Raw genomic sequence first — 21,714 nt, forward strand, 5'->3', positions numbered from 1 at the left:
TATAGAGATACATTTAATCTCAGTTCTTAAAACCATGATGCCTGATGTTTTCCATAATTCTGTGTTGAAATGAGATATATTTTATTCTTCTGTCTACTCAGCAGGAAATTGATTTTATTTCTGTATCATATTACTGGAAGCATAGTCAGCTGAAGATTGAGATTTGCTGTTGTGCAACCTGAAACTAGGGAGTCATGCAGAAAATCAACGTATGGCCCATTTCAAAGATAAAAGGGCAGATTTTTTGAATGGAGTAGGAAGGCAGAATGTTGATACAGCTTTCAAAATCCTTCCTTTTTCTTCAGCAGAATTAATCTTGTTCTGCTACAATCTGTCTTCAACTGTTTGCTGTATTTTTAGTTACCAATCTTAGCCAGGTCCTCAAATAGCTCAGAGCTGGTGTTGTTTGTGTCTGATGTAAAACTGATACAGACTTGGCTGGTATTTTCATTCATGTTTCATAATGTTTCCCAGTGCATACATGAAGACAGTGTCTTTGGTGTGCTAGGAGGAGATATTTGTATTGCTGTGGAGTAGATCAGATACCCATTGTTTGAGACTAATGGTGCTCCTCACGTGACTATCAAAGAATAAGTGAAAACATTTTCATTAAAATGAAGTTACTTGTTTACATCGAGCTGCAGAGAGCTGTCACAGTTAGAGAGATTCAGGAAGCTGTTTCTTGAGATTCCTTAGGGGAAATCTCAGGGTAACCCTAAAGTTTCTCTCTTATTTGTGTTTTAAGTCCATCATATAATCTTGTATGCCATGAAGAAGGCCCTACGTGTGTGATAGAAGTAGTGGTTTAGTTGGCCCTTTGAGAAAACAGTTAATTCAAAATTAAGCCATTAAAAAGCTTTTTCAAACATCATTAATGTAAAGCTTACTTCCACAAAAGAGAAAGAATATGTATGTAAGACCTTACAGGAAGTTTTTATTGATCAGTTAAATTAAAATGGGGAGAGTGGGAAACAAATCTACTGACAAAAACTATGAAGGAGGATCATTAATATAATTTAAAACATCTGATAACAGTTAACTTTTGAAATAAGATTTTTCTTTCCTACGAAATAATGCATGTTCTCAAGCATTGTAGGATTATCAATTCTCAAATTTAGAAAATTGGAATGTAGTTGTTAATTTTGGTTCTGTGCCTCTGAGAAATGCATTCAGCAATCCACACAATATTCCTGCATTCTTGTTCCTTTAACTTTACGTAGGCATAAAATACTCCAAAATGAAACTGGTTGTTGAATGCAAGCACATTCAGCTTTACCTGTGGAAAAGTTGAAACAAGTGTTATGATAAATGTTAAAGAAGGCAAATGTGATTTTTCTATGATAGCTTTTATGATCAGGATTTCTATGTAGCTTTGCAACCATGACTAGATTTAGGAGTGTCTTGAATATAAATATAATTGAAATGTCATCTGTGGATTAATTTTGGTAATAGACTACAGCGACATCACAGGTAAGTAAAAGACAGTGGTGAAATACCTGCTTCAGTAGACTCTTCAAAAGAAATTTTGTTAAGCGGTTTATATGAGATGGCTTTTGGATAGGCCATCTGGGTCGGCAGTTCTGTAACTAGTCTTCAGAAGAAAGTCCTGGGATTTATTTTATTTAAAAAGGTAAATCCTTCTATTATGATTCAGCCAATTGTTGACAGCCATAGAAATACTGAGTTCTTGAATATAAAGCCAAAGGATGTGGTATAGTAGAATCAAAAGCCTAGCACCTGATTCTTGTTTTAAATGTTAATCCAGGTAACTTTCATTTTGGTATTTTGTGGTTAGAAGCTCTTACCTCATGTTCAAAAAATGCATCTTCCAGTGTCTTTTCTCCAGTGCCACTCCCTACACCTTCAAACACAGCCTTGTATTCCTAAAAGCATAAACAACCACCCAATGGAAATGAGGTACTTTTGCATTCTGTGCAGCACAGATACCTTACATTACTTTATCAATTAATCTGTTTTAAGTAATCTTCCTGTACAGAAGAACTCATGCACAGATTACAGTTCTACATAAATCAAAAGTTAAAAGCATATAGTCAGCAAAAGAAAGAAAAATCATGTTTGTTCTTGTATTTCTTACTGTCATTTCCTACAACTTAATTTACTGAAGGCACTAAAAGAGACTTATTGTAGAATGACACATGACCTTTCACTCTCTTGGACAGAGAGCACTGAACTTCTTGTACAAATACTATCTGTCAGAGCCAGAGCTGTAAATGGAGCCAAAAACCTGGACTCTGATCCTCACACGGCTGCTCATTTTATTTCCAGTAGCCAGCTGGATTTGCTTTATCTGTGTTAATAGTGTATCTAAATCCATTAGTCTGATATGTCATCCTGGAATATTCTGCACAGATATATTTGACTTTCATTTCTTACGTGTTATATTTCTGTGTAACTTGCTTTTCTGTGCATTTGTGTAGTTTTTAGTTTTTCCTATAAAGTTGCAGTGCAGTATAAGTCTAGTACAGTGGTTCTGAAATTCATGTGTGTATCATATCACATGAATAGACTTTCTCTGTACCACATTGACGTGGTGGCATATGCTTCTAACATTCTGCTTATACACAGGAACAGATGTGCATCTCCAGCTTTGTTTCTTCTGTGGAAAAAGCAGACGACCAGATATAATTTTGTTTTGTGTACTTACATGGAGGTAGCTTAAATAATATAGGCAGTCAGAGTACCACAGTTAATTCAGTGTTGCATATTGATTAATCTTCAATAACAGCACTAGTTGCATCAATATTAACAACTTCATCTACTTCTATAATTCAATCAGTGATTTAGAGAAAACTTTTCAGAAAGGCATTTTTTACAGCACCCTAGCAGTAAATCAGGTTTGCACTGATCTGTGACATGAATTACTTGGTCAGCTCACTTTAGAAAGACTAACGCATTTCCTCCAAAATCTTGGAAGTAGCAGCTGTGAAGTAAAACTCAATTTGGGAAGGTTAATGAAGTAAGAAACGTTTTGTTTATTAGAATGTGATTTGGTCTTATTTAAACATCACTGTAAGAAGAACTTTGTATCACACTAAGGTAATAGTATATCTTATGTCTTCGTATCAAAGGCCTTTGATTCCATATATGTCTTTATGGGATCTTTGTTATCTTCGTTGATTTTTTTTTCTGTCTCAAATATGCTTTTAAGTTATGTGAATACTCTGAAATTTTGCTGATGTCAAAAGATGTTAAGTATTTGTATTTTGGCTTTGAAATTATATTACATACTGCATAGTAATCTGCAACACACTTCACTTGCTCGTAGTCATCTGCATTGGCCAACAGGTGTAAGCCTTCTGGATACAGTTTCCCACAGGTTGGATACAGCTTCTCTCGGTCATCTTTACTCAGCTCAGTGCCAAATGAATTAATGGTGATGATAAAGGCACGTCTGTCTGCCTCAAACTTAATATGCAAAACAAAGAACAAAGAGGTGTTATTAGAGATCTCATTCTAAATTAAGGTGGGATATGGGGGGAATCAGTAAGCTGAACTATGGAAACTTTAAAAAAAAAGTGGACTTCAGAGCATTAGAAACATACCTTATTTTAAAAATCGTAAATCCTTATTTGCAAATACATGTTAAATTTTAACTAGAAAATCAAACAGTGTTTTGCAAGCACAGCTTTTATCCTGTTCACTGAAAATATAATATCTGTTACTTCCTCGTTTCCTGGTTTAGTTATCCAGATGTTGACAACAGAAAATCTTGTCACACACCCTTCTGAAGTTATGAAATATTACTCTTATAAATAATACAGGAAAGTACCAAGAATCAGTAGTACTGGATTAACTCAAAGTGCTGTTAAGAGTAAAGGCTGAATGGAAATTCTGAAGAAAAAAAAAAAAGCTTCTGAATCCACATATTTAAAATGATAGTTTAATACTGTGGAGGGGGCCATTTAGTTGCCAAGTTAAAGCTTTCAAGTGTTTCAAATACCAGTTAATTTTTAACACATAGAATCAAAGGCTATATTTCTTCTCCCAGCTTTAGGTGCCTGTAGTATCTGTATTTTCCCTGCAGCAGTAAGCTGAAAGTCATTCTGATGTCTAGATCTCAGGTTTTTCTTTTGTACAAGGCAAAATTTCAGTTGTCATTGTTACAGTATGAATTAAAAATATAATGGTAAATAAAAATAATCTCAATTCTGTCTGATTTAAATCTATTCTTTTGAGATCTAAATTGACTATGGTTGTATTTCTTTATTACCTACTTTCATGTTGTAAGAACAGCAGAGCCCTTGCTAATTGTAGAGATTACGCAGAAGGATCTTCAAAGGAAGCATATACAGTATATCCACATTTTAGGCAGCTTGCAAAATTTCTTATGCTGTAAAATTTTGAACTGTTTTAAGCAGAAAGGTGCTCTTTTCTGTTGCATAATAAGACTGCAGTTGCAACACAGTTCTACGACTTCAGCAGTTAAGCACATATTCGTAGACCCTACTCCTGTGTACTGGAACACACTATAACAGGGACTCAGCTGAACCTCTGGCACTGACTTCAGAGTAAGGAAAATGAGTAAACAATAGAGAAATAATGAGAAGAAAATAAGTGTGCTTGAAAGGATTTCTAGCTAATAAATAACAGGGCCAAATTTCACTTGCCTTATTAATATGAACAGGCATATCAGCCCCAGTGAAATTGTTTGGAAGGACAAATGCTTTGGTTTTTTCAACTTGTTAAAGCCATGTAGAATTTAGTTGTTAGATTTGTAATTTGTTGGAAAAAAAGCATGCTCAAATGCAATCGCAGCTAATGCTGGCAGGTTTGGGGCTTACTTCTGGTGGCTCCCAGTTTGAGAAAATTTGCAGGATCAGCCCCATCCATACAGATATATGAATTCGTCAAATTACTGGCACATGAAGTTCTCCATAGTGAGTAAGGCCATGAGGCAATTACTGGGTGACTTGGGCTATTTGATTGCTGGAGGTAGAGGTGGAGTCACAGGATGACCATTTCCTAAGTGCTTTAGTTTCCATATGGGAAACTGAAATAGCATGTCTGCTACTTGAGAATTAGCACGAGGTTCTGAAGTTTCTTGCACATTCAGGGTTAAACATGCAACATGGTGCACATTCCCCACTCTTCCATGGTGCAAGAGAGATCAGCAGTACTTTTAATGTGGAAGGTTGGCACTATGACTGGTGGTCAAGGCATTGGGGAGCTAAATACCTCAGCCTCATTCTGGGAGGGTCAGGTTGATAGTCTTACATATAAGATTACAAAATAAATAGCGAGCATTCTTTTTAATAATTAAACTTTGGCTTTTTGTGAATACAACCATTAGCAATCTGCTCCATGTAAGTCTTCAGATTATTAAAATGTTATAGAAAAAGAAATCATTTACAAAAAGTTTATCCTCATAGCTGATTCATGTTACATAAGGATTTTAAAGCAGCTTATCATAGGCCAAACTGTTTTACAACATTCTTAAACCAAAGTTGGTAAATAATCTGCTCTCAGCAGAATTTCTAGCTAAAAATGAGCTTTCTGAAAAATCTTGAATCAACTGTGGAAAAAAGTCTTTACCTCTGCAGCCAATCTCTTGATTTTCATTTTCTCAGAAAAGAATATTCAAAATTCTTAATTTCTGGTCAGTTTAACGTGATTAAGAATATTTTTGAACATAAACGGAAACATTATGACCTGGTTAAGTAAAAAATGAAATTGCAATCCCCTGGTTTCATAAAATGTAATTTAGGCTCATTCTTCCTTCAGGAGTGAGTTCCCAGGATTATCATCTCTCCCTGATAATGCAGACTTTTAGTACGATGTCATCAGAGTGCAGGGAATTTTGTTCAGTTTCCAGGGTGTAAGTTTTGCTTATCCAGAACAAAAAAAACCACTCCTGGGAGCAAATGGGTGATCTGGTTCTCAAACCACATGTGATAAACCCCATGAGGGTAAAAAAAATAGATGAATGCTGAGAACTCAGTTTTAGGAATTTTTAGGAATTTCTGCATCTTTTGTTACAATAACAGATACAAAAGTATCAGTCACTATCCTGCAGGTATGATTTGGGGAGGAGGATGTTAGGAATTTTGTATGTCATAGAAGAAAAAAAACTGTCCTGATTAGAGACAAAAATAAAACGTGGAATGTTGGACTTTTCCGTATGACACTAGTTTCAAAGGTTACTCAACTATAACTTCAACCATTAATAGGAGAGTAAACAAACATAATAGTGCCATGAAGCTTAAAGATTATTGATTAGTAAATATATAGTAATGCCAGACCTTAGCTATCTCAAATTCAATTTTGAGCTAGGAGGTGTAATAATAATACATTTTTATATTTTGTGTTTTTTTAGTTTTTCTGCATAATACAGACAAATGTTAAGGGGCAACAGTTTGAGCTTAGTGAACAATTTATTCTGTTCTGCTACCCATTATAGAAAAATATTAACTGAGGCCAACTCCTCCCTGGTAATGGACTAGCTGCATCTCTAGTCAAGGGATAAAAGTCATCCTAGAATAAAATCTCCATTACATCTTAGAAAAACAGTTATTATTCAGAGGAGAATCAAACATTTGACCAGTAACATTGCAAATGGAAAGAGAAGAAGCAGGAAAAACAAAGTAACCTAATAATCAAAGCATTGTGGAGTACTTTCATGTACAAAGACTGAATTTTTCTTACCTCAAGAATAGGTCTCATTATTTCTGCTGTAGAACCACCTTGTTTTTCACAAAATTTATAAAATGCCTCAAGATAAGACTACATGAAAGAAGAAGAGAAATATTTTAGATTCTGCTTAAGACCTGGACCAGCAGAGCACATAGTCATGAACCTAATTTTTATATATTTCAATTAAATTTGATAATTCTACCTATGAATTTAAATTCAAGTATGTGCTTAATTAATTTGCTGGATTGAAAGTTGAAATATTGAAATGCAGCTGTCTAGTTATTACAATATAGGCTCAAATGTTTTCAAAAATTGCTATAGAACAAATACTATGTTTTCTTTGCTCTCTAAAGAAGGAACACTCAAGCTCCATTGAGCTTCCACTGCATAATAAGCAGATGGCTGAAGGAAACCCTGCATTTATACTGTGGAGGAGGAGATTTGGGAATATGCCACAGCTGTTGGGCCAGCGCTATGAGGATGCACAAACTAATCCCTACTGCTCTACCCTAAACCCCGGATTAGGACAAAACAGCAAAGAAAGCTTCTGTAATACTGGTCTGCAGAGCCCTCTGGTCTATTAAGGGTTCTGGCCTTCATACCCATTTCAAAACACCTGCCAGGAAGGACCCTAAATATCTCAGAGATGCTGTACCCCCTGCCTCTCCATCCCCCAAAATACCGTCTTAGCAAACATTTATGTTATCAAAATGTATTTGCTACAACATCACACAATCTTGTTAAAAGAAACTGTCACTAACTATGCAATTAAGTGAATTTTAAATAGGGACATCTCAAGGGGGATCTGCTGCATGGGATTATGCATTAGGTTCTGCATAGGGCTATCTGATAGTAGAGCTGAAATACAACTAATCAGTGGCAGACGAAGCAGAGGAGAAAGGCTATATTAATAATTTAGAAGTGTTTACAGAATGATCCCACTGATACTTAGAAGAGTGAGAAGAAAAAAAAATAAATTATTGTGTAAATGTATGGTCATCCATACAGGATATGAGAATCAAATCTACATGTTATCAAATGGAAAAAGTGTCTATTGTAGTAGTACTGTGAAAGAATTCAAATACTTGGGCATAACTGATGTTGTTTTGAATGAGAGGAAGTAACAGAATATTTAAGAATCAAATACTGGCTTGGGAATTTATAAATATCATTTGTAAGGCAAACAGAAGATTTTTTTTTTCGTTCCTCCTACTCCAATCAGATCACTGTAAGAATACTTCCTGCAGCGTGGGGTATCCATTGTGAAAACAAGATAACAAAATCATTTGGAGAGAATGTGCTGGGATGAACCTATAGCAAAATGAAATATGGATAGCCTTTAAAGAGACCATCCTACGAGTATTGACCTGTGTGCCAACATCTGTAAAGTACATTGAAAAATGCACAGTACATGTTAGATGCATATCTTTAGAGCAGTGTTCTATAGCAATGCCAAAGATAATTTAAAAAGGAAGAAAATTATACAAAAACCTTAAGTAAAAAAAGCTAGACTCGAAGCAATCAGAGCTTTTCAAATCACATTTACCTTTTACAAATAAAAATCAATGTTAGCCAAAATCCTGTCTAGGTTCACTTAGGAGCTAACAGTTCTCTGGCATTCAGTCGATAACTGAGTTATTCGTAAACAAATGGATCTGGATATTAGCCTGACATCTACAGCATTTTCTTTAATAAGGTATTAAATTAGAAATTGGATGCAGACTTAAAATTTGAAAACACTCCAAACAGTGGCGTAGAAATGAGAGGAGCTGGATTTGACTCCTGGACTTGTCATCAGCCAGGTGACCTTAGACAGCTTGCTTTATCCCACCATGCTTCTGTTTCCCCATCCATAAAACAGGATTAACGATACTGATCTCCTCTTCTGAGACACTTTGAAAAGCCCCAGATATTATTATTATGTTGCAAGAACTTGCCTTGTACAGTTTGTTGCGCATTATTTCAATGTTCATTTCATCCAGGTCATTTTCAGACAAGCAGTCTTGAAAGAAAGCAGCTGAAAGCAGAGTTTATTATATTGCAGTATAAATCTACATGCTAATAATAAGCATCTCTTGTCTATTGCCATTCAGCAGTGTATGAGTAAGGATCTGAGGTTTCTGTTGTACAAGACTGATATAGCGGACAGGAAGAAAAATCCTCTTGATTTTCCCGTTATCATCCTACTCCCCACTTTTTAATGTGAATCTGCTGTGAGGGGAATCAATCATGCTGCAGCTAAAGCCCACATCTCCAGAGCAAATCAGATGGAAAATGCTAATGAAAGCCCTAATCTTCTCTGAAGTGTGTGGTCTGGGCATCAGGAGATTTTCTAGTGAGGCACATGAAAGATAATTTTTGTCTTAAATCATGCAGGTATTCTGCAATTGTTAAGGAAAATCCTCTTTCCCATTTTCCCTCTTTGGGTATGTCTGTAGTGGAGGAAAGGAAACAGGTTGCAACTAGTAAGGGGCAAAAGCTTTGACCTTGACCATTTGTGCTTCTATGTCCTCTGCAGAACTAGCTAGAGAGAAAGCTTTTGAACAGCGAGGCAGATGATGAAGTCCATTTGTGCAGTTGGACTGCATAAAAATACTGTCTTTATAATCGACAAAAGCATGACAATCCCTCACTGCTCCTAAGCTGTGCCACTGGAGCAGACCATTGCTGCATGGCAGAGAGTGTTGTCTCAAACAGTGGCAATGGAAGATGGTATTTAGAGAGAGCATGTGAGCCTGGCTGTGTTTTGTGGTCTTCTCCCTTCCTATTGTTCCAGCATCCAGGTTTTGGATGAAGAACATTAGAGGGTGTAGATTTGACAGTGCCCTGCATGGTATCTTTGTAGATACATTGCCCGTGAATTCATCCCATCTTTTTAAAGATCTGATACTAGTCTCTGCTTTTACAAATTTGTTTAGCAAAAAAAAAAAAAAAAAGAAAAGAAAAAATCTGGAAATTTTCTACCAGATGTGTAAAAAGTGTTTTGTAAAACCAGTTTTCTGCTGGGATTTGTTCTTCTAAAGGATTTGGTAAGCAACAGTTCATAGCTCACTGTGGTCAAACTGCTGCCCTCAGAACTTTGTAAACACTGTTGATATCTCTTTCCAGCCTTGTCCTCACCAAATTGAGTCCAGCTTTTTTAGTCTGTCCACACGTCAGCGCTATCCCCTTGTTCATTTAGCTGCCCTGCTCTGTACCTCCTCTGATTTCTCTGTATGGGCTGTTGGTGCCCAGGCGCTGGCAGCTAGGGGCTGCAGGGTGGCCTTTGTGTGGAGGCTGGGTCTGTCCTGTGCTAGACACAGCCAATTCCAGACAGTTCCACCCACTGGGCCCACCACAGGGGACATCTAAGCTCCTCAGCCTAGTGGGAAGTTCCTCTGGGAAAACATATTTACGTAAGGGCAAAAAATGCAGGACGTAGAGAGGAGGCGGGAAAGAAAAACTGAGAAACAGCAGAGGGAACACCAGGGTCAAAGGAGGAGGAGTTGCACCATGGCCCTGCTGCTTGTGGAGGACCTGTGCTGGAGCAGATACTCCTGACAGGGACTGCAGTCAAGGAGAGCCCCTGGTGGAACAGACGGTAAGTGTGAGGAGGAAGGAGGCAGAGAGAAACTGCCACGTACTGACTGTAAACTCCCCCTGCTCCTTGTGCCGCTCATTGCCTCTCCAAAGGGATGGAGTGTAACCTGCGGTGATAACAGTGGGGCAGAGGAAAGGAGCCTGGAGCAAAGGAGTGGCAAAGGAAGGAGTAAAGGTGTTTTCCCTAAGTGTGTAAATGTTTCTTTCTTTTCTGTTTGTTTCCTAATGCCTGGATCGGTAATTAATTCTATATGTATTAATCAACAATAAATTAGATTAATTTTACCCAAGTTAAGTCTGTTTTGCCTGCAGTTGTATTTTGTAGGAGATCTTAACCTACAAGCTCCTTTATCCCCATTTTATCCCCACTTTGTGGGGCCAGCCCACCACGCCTTCCTGAGGAAGCAGAACCCAAAACCACTCACACTACTCAAGAGCACACAGTGGTTTCATACATGTTAAATCCATCCAGTTCCATCTTATTCTCCGTACCCTTCCTAGCACTGCCCCACAGCTTGTTAATTTTGGTTCGTATTGGGTGCTGCACCACACTGAGCAGAGTTTCATCCCAGTTTCAGAATGCAGCATTCCCAACCTTTACTCTGTTTTGCTTTTAGATTTAGTTCTTCAAAATAATGATTTTCTTTGTGTTTGAATCCTGTCCAAATCCCAAGAGGGAATCTAGGTTCTACCACAACATTTAATATTTATTAGTAACTGTCCGCTATTTTTTAGTTATAAATGCAGGTGTTGAAATAAAAATGTAGATGCTCTAAATCAGTGGCTGCTTTGGCTGTAAAAGATATCCATTACACTTCTTTGTGTCTGCTACCGAAGGTTAATACCTATTATTAAATGTTACTTGAAAATATCTAGAACACCACTTTAGAACTGCTTGATCCACACTTCATGTTCTGTGTTATTAAACCATAGCGTACCCAGTGGAAAACACGTTACTTCATCTGAGATGTCATTAAGAATATAGAATGAGTAGTTTCAAGAAGCAAATAAGAAATAATTTCGTGTTCCTACCTAATGGTGTATCAACCAAAATTGCATTGAACAGCTCAGTGGGGTTTGAGGCAATGCTGACTGCTTCCATTTGCTCAAAGCTCCCCAGTGGATGGCACTTGGGAACAAGTTCAGCTATGGGCCGCTGATGTAATGTGCCAGTTATTAAAAGAATTACGTTGTCAATCATATAGCTGTATCTGTATTTGAAAGAAAAAGGAAAAGAAATGTATCTTTAAAATGAATTTTCCTTTGAAAAAATACCAAACCAAGAGTTCTGAAAAGTAGTAAAAATACTAAAGCCAGAAACAAGCACAATACTTGCAGGTTTGTACATTCGCTATGTATCAATGTCTCATCAAAAACAAGCAAAAGTTTTTAAACAGCAAGTAAGTAACACAGTTTTAAACCACATGACTGGTTTGGAAAAGAGGTATGTTTAAAGAACAGGAAACTGAAACATGAATATAATAAGCATAACAGCTGTGAAATGTAGATTTGCTATAGCAAGTGACAGTGAGTGGTATCAAAATGCTAGCTCACCTGAGCTAGCAGCTTCTCTAGTTTGGGATTTTGTTGTTTCCTATAGACTATCTGGACAGAGAAATGTGGGGGAATCTCAGCACTAAAACTGCTGAGTTCATGCAGGGGAACCAATCTTAGGGTTTTCTTCTCACTCAGCAATAGACATCCTCCCACGAGGAAACTAAGAACAGGTTCTCACAGATTTCTTCTTTATTGCTAAGTTTTCTTTTCAGTAGAAGTTTTCCATCAGCTTCTTACTAGTTTTACTGTCAGAGAGGCTGATGAGAGATTTGTCAGTGAGTTGGAAATGGGAAAGCTATTCCCTAGGGATGCTTATAACAAGGATGCCAGTCTTCAGCTTGTGTTGTTGATTCTGAACACAGCTAGAGACATAGGGATTAATATGATCTCACACAAAATCTGTGAGGGTGCTCAAGGATCTGGTGAAATGCAGTTCAATGATTTAATAATTGTATTAAATACCTTAAACTAGTGTCTCCATTATTCAAAAAACAACAGTGTACAGAATTTGTGCCTATACGTGTACACATGCAAGTCAGTCAGTGTGAGAAAAGAGCTGCCATAATTTTCCTATTTTCACTTTCATTTCCCAGAAGCAAATTGTAAACACTATCTACAGGTCACAGCTCTCTGAGGACAGTCTCTAAGATCCTGTTGATATATGATCCTAAAAGTGCTCAGCTACACTTGACAAAAAAAAAAAGGAAAAAAAAAAGATAAAAGTATAATGGTACTTTATTTTGCCGTTATGATACAAAACCTCCTTGAAAGTAGACTGACCAGTCTAGTGTTCTTGTTATAATATAGTGAAAAGATAAGATCAAGGGGAGTGAATGTCATTTAGGTAAAATATCCTTCTGACATTTCACTAATCCATGTTGTTACTCTGTTAGATCCCTGTTCCTAAAGTTAGTTAAGCCATTCAATTACAAGTTTTTTTTGTTTATGACTGTATTGAGACCAGAACTTTCTATTCATCTGGCATCAAATGGCACTTACATTTTTAAAAAAGGTACTTGGATCTTAGTACCTTGCAATACGCAACTGTTTTTAATGTTCAGATGGTATGAAAAGTATGGTAGGTGTATGGTATGTTGTCTTCCCCTTTTAAAAAAGTCTAGAACTTGCCACATGCCTAGGAATTAAATTACTGCCCTGGACATCATGAAATTGTTAATCTTGCAGAAGTCACCCCTACAAACTCAAGTTTTGCAAGTTCTCTGACTTAAATGATCTTTGAAAATTAAAACCATTTTTATCAATCTCTACCACTCCTCCTGCCACTGTATACAGAAAAAAAATCTGCTTGTGTTCTTTAAGTATTTGCAAAGGCAACAGGTCTTCATATATGTATCTTTTCGGAACTTATTTTGGCAAATAAAGTATGTAAATGTTGCAGTATCAAAGTAATTTTGCTATTTTTGAAACCTGATGGAAATTCCAGTATATTTACACTGTTTTAACTGGTAACTGTGTGGTTTTTGAGTCTGTGTGGTGAGCTATGTGGTAATACTACTTACGTGATAAAATTCAGAAATGTGGCGAGTGGTTCAAAAGCGTGGTTTCTGAAGTAATGAAATTCTGCAAGTAGCTTTGCTTTCAGTTTGTCATCGATGGTGGAAATAGTGAGAGGGCCAGTTTCGTTAGCCAAGAAGTTGCCATAGTCTGTAGTCTGCAGATGTAACTTCAGATCTGGAATTAGATTCAGGGAAGATCATGAGAATAAACTGTCATTATATTGCCTACAAACCAAATAAAAATAACATTTTACATGTTAATTTCTAAAATTATACTTTCAGATTAAGTGTCTTTATACTCTATTGAAAAGGTTTGGGCATATGTTTAATATAGAGTAAATGCATAAGTAATGCATTTTTGTTCCGCCTTCTACCAGTAAGAGTTACTGCATGCCAGAGGAAAGCACAAATAACTTACACCTTTGTCTGGACTTTCACCAGCAGCTTTCATTACCAGCCGCAACAGGTACAGTATTAATTACTTCTGTCCCTAACCCTTTCCCAGTTGGGTTTGCTCAATGTTTTGATTTCACTGATTTGCACCATTATAATACATCTGTTGTTTTGTCTCCTGCACTCTTGTGGACTGTTATGCATCAATAGGAATCATCCTTTAACTTTGTTAAGATCTTGAATTTTCATATGAAACATTTAAATCTCAGTTAATATTACAATCTCATATTATCAGGTTGCCTGAAGAAGAAGAGAGAACACATATTCCCTGGCTCAGATTCTGGGCTCCAAATGGCTTCTGCAGTGGAGCACTTGAAAGGGCAGAGTTACACTCTCTTAGTAGTTCTGGTTTGGCTTTGTTTGATTTATGGCTGCGACTCCCAGATCCTATGAAGCTGTTCCAGAAGTTTGGGTTATCGTGACATATTCTGTCTGAGCTTCTGACCCTGGTAACTGAGGAAAATATGTTGCTTGGGCAACAAAGTTGAAAGACACTTTCGTAATATCAAAGAATTCATTTGACACATTTCCTCTGCTAGCCATTTTCCACCATGAGGCAAAAATAAGATTTTGAAACGATTCTTAGTGTTCAAAGCAGTGTAATATTTACTTTTAGAAAAGCCCCTGCTATATTGCATAATTATGTTCAAATGCTATATTAAAACTACTATAAATTATAGATTGGGATAATGTTATATGGCTTGGGCATTCATAATGGTTAGATTTCCACGTAAAACCTGCATATTTAGGGAAAAGGCAGCAAACACTCCCACTGACTGAAATACAGGAAGTTAATATGCAGTTAGCAAGTTGTGCAGTTATCAGTATAGTAGCTACTCTTTCCTATTTCCCCATGTGTATTCTTTCATACTATGCAGTAAGGTTACCTACACCAAGACTTAAAGCAAAAGAACTAGTACACTGCAAATTCAAACTTCTACATCTAGCACTCTACCTTACTGAGATAGAGAACCCTCAGGGTTTTCTGCGCAGGTTGGTTGCCACTTGAACTCACTTCACTAGTTACAGAATCATTGACTGGTTTGGGTTGGAAGGGTCCTTTAAGGTCATCTATTCCACCCACCCTTACAATGAGCAGGGACCTCTTCAACTAGATCAGATTGCTCAGAGCCCTGTCCAGCATGACCTCAAATGTTTCCAACCTCTCTGGGCAGCTTGTTCAGTGTTTCACTCATCATAAAAAATGTCTTCTTTCTGTCTAGTCTGAATCTCCTCTCTTTTAATTTAAAACCATTACCCCCTCTCCTATTGGACAGACTTTCTTATAAGACATCTCTCTTATAAGTCTTCTTTAAGTATTGAAAGGCCGCAATAAGGTCTTCCTGGAGCCTTCTCTTCAGGCTGAACAACCCCAACTCTTTCAAGCCACCTCATAGGAGAGGTGTTCCATACCCCTGATCATTTTCATGGTCTTCCTCTGGACCAACTCCAGGAAGTCCATATCTTTCCTATACTGAGGACTGTGGAGCTGGATGCAGTACTCCAGGTGGGGTCTCATCAGAGCAGGGGAAGAGTAATCACCGCCCCTTATCCACTGGCCATGGTCCTTTTGGTGCAGCCCAGGATGCAGTTGGCTTTCTGGGCTGCAAGTGCACATTGTCAGCTTATGTCCAGCTCAAGTTCTTGGAATACTCCTTCTTCCTGTTCAGCATCATGTTAAATTAGTCTGACTTTGTGCATTAATTCCTTTTAGACAAACTTTAGTTGTGTTTTGGTCCACCAGTACTCCCAAGTCCTTCTCCTCAGGGGTACCCTCAACCCCTCTATCCCTCAGCCTGTGTTGATACTGGGGGTTGCCCCAGCCCAGGTGCAGGACCTTGCACTTGGCCTTGTTGAACCTTGTGAGGTTCACATGGGATCACTTCTTGAGCTTGTCCACGTCCCCCTGGATGGCATCCGGTCTCTCAGAGCCATTGTCCACTACCCATTGGTGACCATCCAGCCAATTCCGTATCCACAAAATAGTCCATCCATCAAACTCATATCAAATCACATCGACAGACTCTTGGATGTGACAGCCTTACTCAGCTAGCACTCAGTATTTGTTAGCATTTCTCTAGAATGTCCTGCAATAGACTGAACTTGTGCTATTAAAAAAACCCTAACAAACAAACAAGCAAACCTACTTAATTTAGGAAAGAAAGAAAGAAAAGTAAGCAAGATTAAGAGATAAATAAAAATGCAGAATTATGCCCCAAAACAAGCCTAAATTTGTAAGACCATGTTTTTAAAAAATCACTAATATTTTATATCACAGCTACACTTGCTGTGAAAACTGATTACTATCTCTTTTATTGCAAAGAAATTAAAAATACTTGGCCTATGGTGGGATCAAATAATACTACATCAGTACATGCAGAGAGCTGAATTCCAGCTTTCCTCAATTCCTTTTCAGACTAGCCACTAATATCTGCCTTAAATCATTCTTTGTAAATGAATTTCAAACATAGAGGTTTTCAGGTCCCAAGCATTGACCATTCCAGAGTGTGTTTAACATCATCATGGGATGAACAGAAACCAAAACTGCTGACTGAGAACAGACAAGACTGTGTTACCTTCCTCAGTTCTTTGGTTGACTAAGTGGCTTCAGAAACCATGCCCTAATGTAAGGCACGAAAAATAATGGCTGTAACACTAAATAGCTTTACCTGGCTCTCAAAAGCTGTGGAGGAAACACTGTGCCCAGGAACATTCAATTTATGACCCTGTCAGTTCCACGGCCTGCTTTATAAAAGTATTTCTTCTAACTGATGTAATAAACACCAGCATGCATACTGTATGTAAGAAACAAAATTAAACTCTATCTCATGGCATTGAGAAAACAGTCATCCGGAAGCTCCGATACCATATAATATCAGTCAGGAATGTCACAATCAGAGTTCACACCATGACAGAGTTCAGTGCAGCTCAGAGTCTGCTCTGCTGGTCTTAAATTATAGTCTGCCCTTTGCAGTTGGTATTTATAATAAGACTTGAGGATTTAGCACAGTCAGACACCTGTAAGAGTAATGTGACCTGATGACCTGGCAGAAGGTGGCTGAGCGTTACGTGGGCCTTAGATATTCCTGTCCACCAAAACTTTTTAGTGATGGTAGCTGCTCATTTTCTCAGGGGCTCTTGGAGACCTGCACAAGACTCTGGGCATGTCCACAAGGTCACTAGGAAAGAAAATTCCTGTATTTCAGCTGTCAGTCTTATTGTCATCCATCTGCATCTGTATTTCGTCTTACAATTATATGCAGGAAAATTATATGTGGGAAATGTATGACTTTAAATAATGTCACATCATTGAGTAAAATCACATGATTTTACTCAAATTGAACAGCGGCCAAACACAACTAAAGTTTGTCTAAAGGGAATTAATGCACAAAGTCAGACTAATTCAACATGATGCTGAAGAGGAAGAAGGAGTATTGCAAGAACTTAAACAAGGTGTGAACCTGGTCTTTTGGCATCAAGCATGTGGTGCGTTGTCTGACTCCTCACCTGAATAGACCACTACCATGTTTTTAGTTACACTGTTATTTCAGCCACCGTGTGCTGGTGTGTTCTGGCTCTGGTAGTTAAGTGAACTTATTTCAGCAGTGTTGGCAGAAGCAGAGCTGGGCTGCTTGTCCTTCTGTGACCAAATCTCCCATCTAAAGAGCAGTAGTCTTTCCATCACACAAGGAAGCAAGGAAAGAATTTAACACCCCCCATATTCTACTCCAAAGACTGACAGCAGGGTTCCTTTGGGGATCCCATTCCCCTGAAACATAGGGCCAAACTAGTAGCATGCAGTGTTGCAGAGGTTTCAAGCCAGCATTGCAGCATACGGGGTAGCTCCATGGAAATTATAATAGTTCAAACAAGCCCACAAGGATGTCTAAGTTAAGCTGAAGGCCTCTTGTCCTCTCTGTGCGGCCCTGAATTGAGAGGACATGGTGGTATCGTAAGTCAATTCACATCCTTCTTTTTTTCTTTCTGTCTCAGTGTTACACTTTATGATGATCAAGCAGATGTAAAGCACTAACCTACGGTTTTTCTTGTGGTTCTTCTGTACTGACATTAAGGTTTCCCCTCTAGAGATATCAAAACCACTTTGAAATTAAAAGATCTTTTTTATTCTATTTATGGGTTACTTGAGGTGGTTTTGGTTTTATTTCTGCTTGTTTGTTTTAGCATATTTATAATATTTTTAACTTAGGCCAGTTTTTGTGGTGTGGTGCTGTGTGACAGAATGCAGAATGGAGTAAATTTATTACCTTTTAATGTGAAGACATGAACTGAAGGCACTATTGGACAGCACAACAGTACTGCAGTACAAATCCACATGCTGAATCTTTTAATTGTATGCATAAAGCTCTATGTTTTACTTTAAAGGTAAGGGTCTGTGTTTTGGTGCACTGTATGCTTATGGTACAAATTCAGTGTTACAGCATCCTGTATGTTAGAGAGGTAAGTGTGTTTAGCCTCATGCACAAATCTGATACTTCTCATATTTTCATTATAAAGAATACATTTGGTAGATAACTGGTGGGAATCTGGTAGCTCTCTAAAAGATGTAGAAAGTGTTACAATGGAGAAAGGGATGTAGCAAACGAGAAAAAGGGAAGTGATAGTGGGTAGTAGAGGTGTGCCTGTAGGTGGATTGATGAAGGCTGCTGCTTCTGTTGCTGAAATAATTTGTATTCTAAAATTGAATGAACATTAGAAAGCAGAAGGTTCAAAAATAAAAAAGTCATTGTTCTTTCTGCTATAAATCTTACTTGGAAAAGTATTTTATCTCTCTGTTTTGAACTGTCCATCTGTTGCAGCTCTTAATAAAAAGAAAGTTATATATCTCAGAAATGTTTGAAAACTACTTCCTGGTTGTAAATAACTTTCTCACAGCATGACTAAAAATTTAGATAGTTTTTCTTAACTATTCTTAACTTAGCATGTGCGAGTATTCTTCTGGGAAGGATGAGGGAAAATTTGCTTTTTTCTTGTGTGTTTAGAAAGTATTTAAGCCTGTACATTTTCATATTATTCAGAAGTAACAAGGATTTTATCAGGGTTTTTTTTCTTCATGGAGCTTTTGATGACATAATTTATTGAGCTCCTTTGCATAAGCAAGTGGAGTAAGAGCAAGGTCTAATAATTCCACCATTCTGTCCTTTGCATCTTTTAGAGATGTTTGAAGCTCTATTAGCTTTTTCCAAAGTCTGTGAACTAATTGAGCAGGACTTTTTGACTCAAACAATTAAATTCAATATCAAGACTGTCTGTAGAGTCTTTACATTTCATAGATCACAACTGCTGGTACAAATAGACTACAGAAACTGTTGATTTTGTCTAGCTGACATAAGCAATAGATTTCAGTTCTCAGAGTAAGTGTCCACATGTGTTTATGTGTCTAAACTGCCATTGTATGAAATGGAGATCTGACACAGCTCCCCAGCTTACCAGCTGAAGTAGGTACAGGCACTTGGTTGGTTGAAATCTCTAGATCCCATTGACTGTACTGACAATGTGTAACTATGAGAGGAACTTTATCCTGCTGACAGTTAAATACCTACGTGTATCTATTTAAATGTAATTGTTTTAATCTGCAAGATGAATGGCAAGCAACCTTCCCAGGCTTATGTTTTGATTACATTAATAGTTTAGACAGCCTCGAAACTGTTGTATATGGGAATCATCAGGTTCTGAACTTCTCATTTCCCAAAATCCATTACTGCATACACAAAGCAACCAATGCTTAAAACAGAGTGAACTTACTATTTCTCCTTGTTCCTTTTTCGAATTAATCTAGTAAACTTCATGGTAAAGAAATTATTTCAGTGTGCAATGATAGCCTTAATTTTGGAGTCAGGGAAAGAAACTTTATGTTCCTGTAGAAAGGTGGGGGTTTTTTTCTGTGGCATTTTTTTTCCTGCCAAGTGACTAAAGGTTTGTCATATGATTCTTTGTACAAGTCTGTCCTCATCAGGCTGTGACCAGTCTTGGCCACAGAAGGCTGTTTTGGAAACTAGTGTGCGTTCTCTTTATTACTGTGGCAAAGTCACCTTGAAGTAAGCCTTTTTTTTTTTTTTTTTCTTAAAGCTTGAGAATAGTTCAGTTTTATCTTTGTTACCAGGTTTTCTTTTCCTGGTAAGTAGAATGTATGATGTCCCTCGCTGCCCTAAAACGTGAAGTAGTGAAGTACTGAAATTATAACTTTTCTAGAGAAACTTGGAGCCAAATGGTAAGCTTTTAGTAAGATTTTTGGGAACTATTTTATCCAGCTAAATGATATGAAACTTCTGTGCTTGAACAGTTTTATAGCGTGGTTAAAATCTTTGAGAAGGTTACCAGTCTCCATAGGAACTCTATGGATGAGATTTCCAAAGCTTATCAGTAAACTAGAAAACCTCATCATCTGGATTGCCTTGCAAATCACAGTCTGTGCAATCCTAGGGTAATTTCTCTGGAAAGCTATTAAATACGAGAACAGTTCTTCAAAGGACATCAGGGTTATCTCTGGTTTTTTCAGATAAGCTCTCAATAATTCAGGCTTTTACCTTCCCTTTTTCAAAGGTCTAAGCAACCGTATTTCTTTCTAAACAAAATAAACCAGCAGACTTACCTTCTAGTGTCTCGCACTGTGCTAAATTGACATAGTCCGCACTTGTCAAGATCCCAGCTTTGAACCCTCGGACCAGACCCTCCAAGTAGCCATGGTCCACATTGAAGTAAAACTCCGAGTATCCTGGCATGGAGAAAAGGAGATTTAATTTCTCTGCTGGATACTTGATGGTACTGAGTATCTGCCACCAACTGTTTTCCTCCTCTTTGGAAGGAGTGACAAGTCGTTACTGATTTCCTGCCAGCCTATGATTGTGTTTTACCAACTGGTTTCTTCCTGTTTCTTGCTCCTAGTGTAGTTCCAGTATACTTGATGCTTACACAACAGCCAGCCAGCAAAACCAACTCCCTCCTGGAGAACCAGAAAATGAACCTACTGTTGTTGAAAGAGAAGCCAAAAAGGAAGTATAAGATTTAACCACTGCTTACAAGAATGCTCTGTACTGCCAGCATAATAAGAAAGCATATTACAAAGCCTGATAGCATTTTTGCATTTTTTTAAATGTGTTGCAAGCAGGAAGTTATATGGGAATACCTATTGAAAAAATGTTTTTACACTAACATGGTGGGCTGTGGTAGAACGTAGCCTATTCAAGGAATTTAGAGGGTTTTTTTTGTGTCTCTGTATACCTTTTGTTTTTCGATGTTTTTTATTGCTGGAAGTTTTCTGCTGTTCATCTCTATCAATAAATATGTATATGATTTATAAGATCCTTCTAATAATCACAATGAACATTAGATCATGCCCATAGATGAAAGGTTCTTGGAGGGTTTGACTTTCATTAGCCTTTAAAGTGAGTATCCAGAACTGACCTTAAAACTGTAGTTTGTCCAAGTTCCAATAAAATACTCTGGTTATATTCACTAAGATGTGGGAAAAAACTACTGTTTTTCCTCTTACAAAATAAAGATTGTTTTCAGTAACGCAAATTTAGACCCTTTTTAGACTTCCTGATTTTGATTCAATTTAAATTCAAAACTGGTAAATATATCAGTGACTTTCACACTGAACTGTTAAGTCTGCTGCCTTTCAGATTTAGATGCCTTAAGCTGATGGTTCAAAGTGGCTATGCTTCTGAAATCAACACTAAAAGTTCTTTTTCTCCCTAAATTCACTAGTGTATGCGACACAACTGCAAGCTTTACTGGAAGGGAAAGTCTTATCACACACGAGGCAATATTTAGATATGTAGTTGACTGGAGCTTTGGAATGTTGCAATGAGGTGTCTGAAGACTGCTGCGCGGTTGGAGGGTCAACACCAGCAACAGAAGCTACAACAGCTGTCTGCCATCCTCATCTCAACACTTAGACTCAGTTTTCAGTGTCTGAACACATTTGGTGTATTTT

At 37.6% G+C, this 21,714-nt stretch overlaps 1 protein-coding gene across 1 annotated transcript; it reads right to left on the minus strand.

Annotated features, from left to right (window-relative positions):
* Positions 1–912: 912 nt before the first annotated feature.
* Positions 913–20,574, minus strand: ATP6V0D2 (ATPase H+ transporting V0 subunit d2). Its single transcript, XM_030507410.1, has 8 exons — positions 20,368–20,574; positions 13,308–13,479; positions 11,263–11,441; positions 8,589–8,668; positions 6,664–6,741; positions 3,250–3,426; positions 1,806–1,883; positions 913–1,276 (listed from the first exon to the last, which is right to left on the minus strand). The coding sequence occupies exons 1-8, from the start codon at positions 20,495–20,497 to the stop codon at positions 1,115–1,117; spliced, it is 1,056 nt and encodes a 351-aa protein (XP_030363270.1). The 5' UTR covers positions 20,498–20,574; the 3' UTR covers positions 913–1,114.
* Between the last annotated feature and the right edge of the window lie 1,140 nt (positions 20,575–21,714).

Source organism: Strigops habroptila, chromosome 1 (assembly GCF_004027225.2).
Source record: "Strigops habroptila isolate Jane chromosome 1, bStrHab1.2.pri, whole genome shotgun sequence".
Lineage (NCBI taxonomy): Eukaryota > Metazoa > Chordata > Aves > Psittaciformes > Psittacidae > Strigops > Strigops habroptila.

Excerpts from the sequence above, each read along its gene's own strand:
- ATP6V0D2 (XM_030507410.1), bottom strand. The coding sequence starts at position 20,497 with ATGCCAGGATACTCGGAGTTTTACTTCAATGTGGACCATGGCTACTTG. Across the intron at positions 6,742-8,588 it reads TGCGCAACAAACTGTACAAG|TCTTATCTTGAGGCATTTTA; the intron begins GCAAGTTCTTGC and ends TCTTTCATGTAG. Across the intron at positions 3,427-6,663 it reads TAATGAGACCTATTCTTGAG|TTTGAGGCAGACAGACGTGC; the intron begins GTAAGAAAAATT and ends TTGCATATTAAG.